This window comes from Sinocyclocheilus rhinocerous, unplaced genomic scaffold (assembly GCF_001515625.1).
Source record: "Sinocyclocheilus rhinocerous isolate Xijiao unplaced genomic scaffold, SAMN03320098_v1.1 scaffold7972, whole genome shotgun sequence".
NCBI classification, from domain to species: domain Eukaryota; kingdom Metazoa; phylum Chordata; class Actinopteri; order Cypriniformes; family Cyprinidae; genus Sinocyclocheilus; species Sinocyclocheilus rhinocerous.
Genome location: NW_015623742.1, coordinates 8,240 through 11,471, shown reverse-complemented (window position 1 = coordinate 11,471; position 3,232 = coordinate 8,240). Strand labels below are relative to the sequence as shown.

At 35.5% G+C, this 3,232-nt stretch overlaps 1 protein-coding gene across 1 annotated transcript in view; it reads left to right on the top strand.

The window, feature by feature from the left end:
- Window positions 1-1,765: 1,765 nt before the first annotated feature.
- LOC107733257 (NACHT, LRR and PYD domains-containing protein 3-like) overlaps window positions 1,766-3,232 on the top strand; it is a 6,093-nt gene continuing 4,626 nt past the window's right edge. Inside the window, exons 1-2 of the mRNA XM_016544859.1 lie at window positions 1,766-1,947; window positions 2,727-2,808. Of these exons, the coding sequence (XP_016400345.1) occupies window positions 1,907-1,947; window positions 2,727-2,808 (123 nt within the window). The 5' untranslated portion in view covers window positions 1,766-1,906. The remainder of the gene's footprint in view (window positions 1,948-2,726; window positions 2,809-3,232) is intronic.

The window sequence follows — 3,232 nt, the reverse complement described above, 5'->3', positions numbered from 1 at the left end:
TCGGCAAGACCGTTTTGTGCTTGAGCGCCACCAAGTCGTGTTTTACTGTAAATTCAGCAGCTCCAGGCACGTGAACAAAAGCGCCAATCTCATTGGTCGGACAGTTTTTAACGCGGCGCGTCAAACCAAAAAAATGAGCCCGAGGCGTTTAAAAAAATAAATTATGCTTTTACGCCTCGCGTTTTGCGCGTCGGTGTGCACACTCACATTGGCGCCCTTTGTTTAGTCATGGGGCGTTAAACGTTGGCGATAATCGCGTGCGATATTCGTCCCGGTGTGAACAAGCATTTAGTCGGTGTGACGTCACACAGACAGGCATCTGAGATCGGCTTGATTTGAGAAAGGGGAAATGATTTAACGAGATATAAAAAAAGCCACTGGGTGGATTTTCATCATTATAGGGTGGTTGTGTACACACACTGCCAACACACATTTCAGTTCAAAGAGCTTGTAAAAGTGCATGTCGCACCCGATGACCCCTTTAAAGTCTATTCTCTGGTGAACCGGCAACCAATGGAGAGATCTGAGAATTGGGGTGATATGTTCATGTTTACGACACTTATGAAGAAGGCCGCAGCGTTTTGGACTAGCTGAAGGCGAGCAATTTGAGACTTTTATATTTAAGCAGTATAAAGAGTTGCAGTAATCTTGCTAAGACATAACAAACACATGAACAGCCATTTCTAGAGTTTTGGGAGTGAGAAATTGTTAGCGTACATTTGCGGTGGCAGGGCCACGACTTTGGAACACCTTGCCTTTAGAGATTAGAACGGCCCTTTCTCTGTCTAGTCTGTTTTAAAAACCTATTTGTTTTCCCTAGCATATCGGTAGGTTTATTAATTTATTACTGAGCTTTAAATTCTCTTTTTGGTCCTCCTGCTATATGGTAATTTTTAACTATGTTATTCTTATTTTTTCGTCTGGCTTATTCTCTATGTTGCATTCTCTTCTAATCTTGCTCTTCTGAAAAGCACTGATGAAATATGTATAGGAATAAGCTAGTGCTTGTGTGATGATTGTTTGTTTTGTGTAATTTAGTAACAAAGAGCAGAATAACAGTATAAATATTGGTGCCGAATTTAAACGGTGGAAAACTTTAAAAAAACAGAAGGGTATGAAGAGTGATGTGGAACTGGCAGCTTTTCTTCTGAACAGGTGAGGACACAAGATACCACAGTTTACACTTTACAATTGGTTTGCATAAATAACAATGTAAATGGATCAACTTTGCCAAAATATATAAAAAAAAATTTTTTCCAGAGACTGAATAAGCCATAATATGTAACCTGGTTTTTGAAGTGTGATGTACATGTGTCTTGAACATATGCAGTGATCCATATAACAATGAAAATGAATAAGAAATACATTGCGTTTTGGACTAGCTGAAGGCGAGCAATTTGAGACTTTTATATTTAAGCAGTATAAAGAGTTGCAGTAATCTTGCTAAGACATAACAAACACATGAACAGCCATTTCTAGAGTTTTGGGAGTGAGAAATTGTTAGCGTACATTTGCGGTGGCAGGGCCACGACTTTGGAACACCTTGCCTTTAGAGATTAGAACGGCCCTTTCTCTGTCTAGTCTGTTTTAAAAACCTATTTGTTTTCCCTAGCATATCGGTAGGTTTATTAATTTATTACTGAGCTTTAAATTCTCTTTTTGGTCCTCCTGCTATATGGTAATTTTTAACTATGTTATTCTTATTTTTTCGTCTGGCTTATTCTCTATGTTGCATTCTCTTCTAATCTTGCTCTTCTGAAAAGCACTGATGAAATATGTATAGGAATAAGCTAGTGCTTGTGTGATGATTGTTTGTTTTGTGTAATTTAGTAACAAAGAGCAGAATAACAGTATAAATATTGGTGCCGAATTTAAACGGTGGAAAACTTTAAAAAAACAGAAGGGTATGAAGAGTGATGTGGAACTGGCAGCTTTTCTTCTGAACAGGTGAGGACACAAGATACCACAGTTTAGACTTTACAATTGGTTTGCATAAATAACAATGTAAATGGATCAACTTTGCCAAAATATATTTAAAAAAAAATTTTTCCAGAGACTGAATAAGCCATAATATGTAACCTGGTTTTTGAAGTGTGATGTACATGTGTCTTGAACATATGCAGTGATCCATATAACAATGAAAATGAATAAGAAATACATTGACAGTTTTTGAAAGTTAAATTCAGCACCTTGCAATAAGATCATAAATTTAAGTAATCAGTAATCAGGTTCAAGAGGAATACATAGTATACATATTCCTTTTTTTTTTTTTTCTTTGGAAAACTTTTACTTCGCTACATTCCAAAGCATAATGTCATACTTTTTACTGCCCTACATTTTATAAATTAAAGTTGTTGTTGTTGTTTTTTTTTCCTTTAATACTTAAATATAGTACTTTCTTGTACTCAATTACATTAGAAATATAGTACTTTCTTTCTTTTACTCAAGTAAAAGTAATTCAAAGTTTTAATTTAAGTATGAAATTATATTTAATATGAAACATAGTGCAGTAAAAAGTACAATATTATGCTTTGGAATGTTGTGAAGTAAACGTTTTCAAAAGAAAAACTGATGAAGTACAGACACTTGAAAAGTACTTTTACAGCAAAGTAAAAATACTTCACTACTGTCTGCCTCTGCTATTAACGTTTGTAGAGATTGACTAAACATGACATGGATTGAATTCATGTAATGCCTTCAAAATAATATTATTTTTTTCCTGTCAGGGTTCAATTTGAGAAATTAGATTCAGACTTCGATAACTACAGCCGCAAGAACTTCAAAGAAAATCTCCTCGAGATCTTCCAGGTAAGCAAAAATTCTTAAAGGGGTGGTTGATTGCGATTTCACTTTTTTTAACGTTAGTTAGTGTGTTATGTTGCTGTTTGAGCATAAACAATATCTGCAAAGTTACGAAGCTGAAAGTTCAATGCCAACGGAGATATCGTCTTTTAAAATGCTTTAAAGAAGAGGAAGAGAAAACTAGAGGTGCATGTAAAAATCTATTCATATATGAATCGCGATTCTGTCTTCTAATGATTCTAATGGATTCACAAGATTCAAAATCAATGTTCTAAAGCAGAGGTTCTTAATACTGTTCCTCGTGTACTCCTGCTCTGCATCTCTCTCTCATTCAGCTCAGCTCCAACAATGAACTGTTCCAATTATACACTTATTTTCACATAGCTATAAGAAGCGTTATACATGGACGCGCGTGCAGTTGCCGTACTGT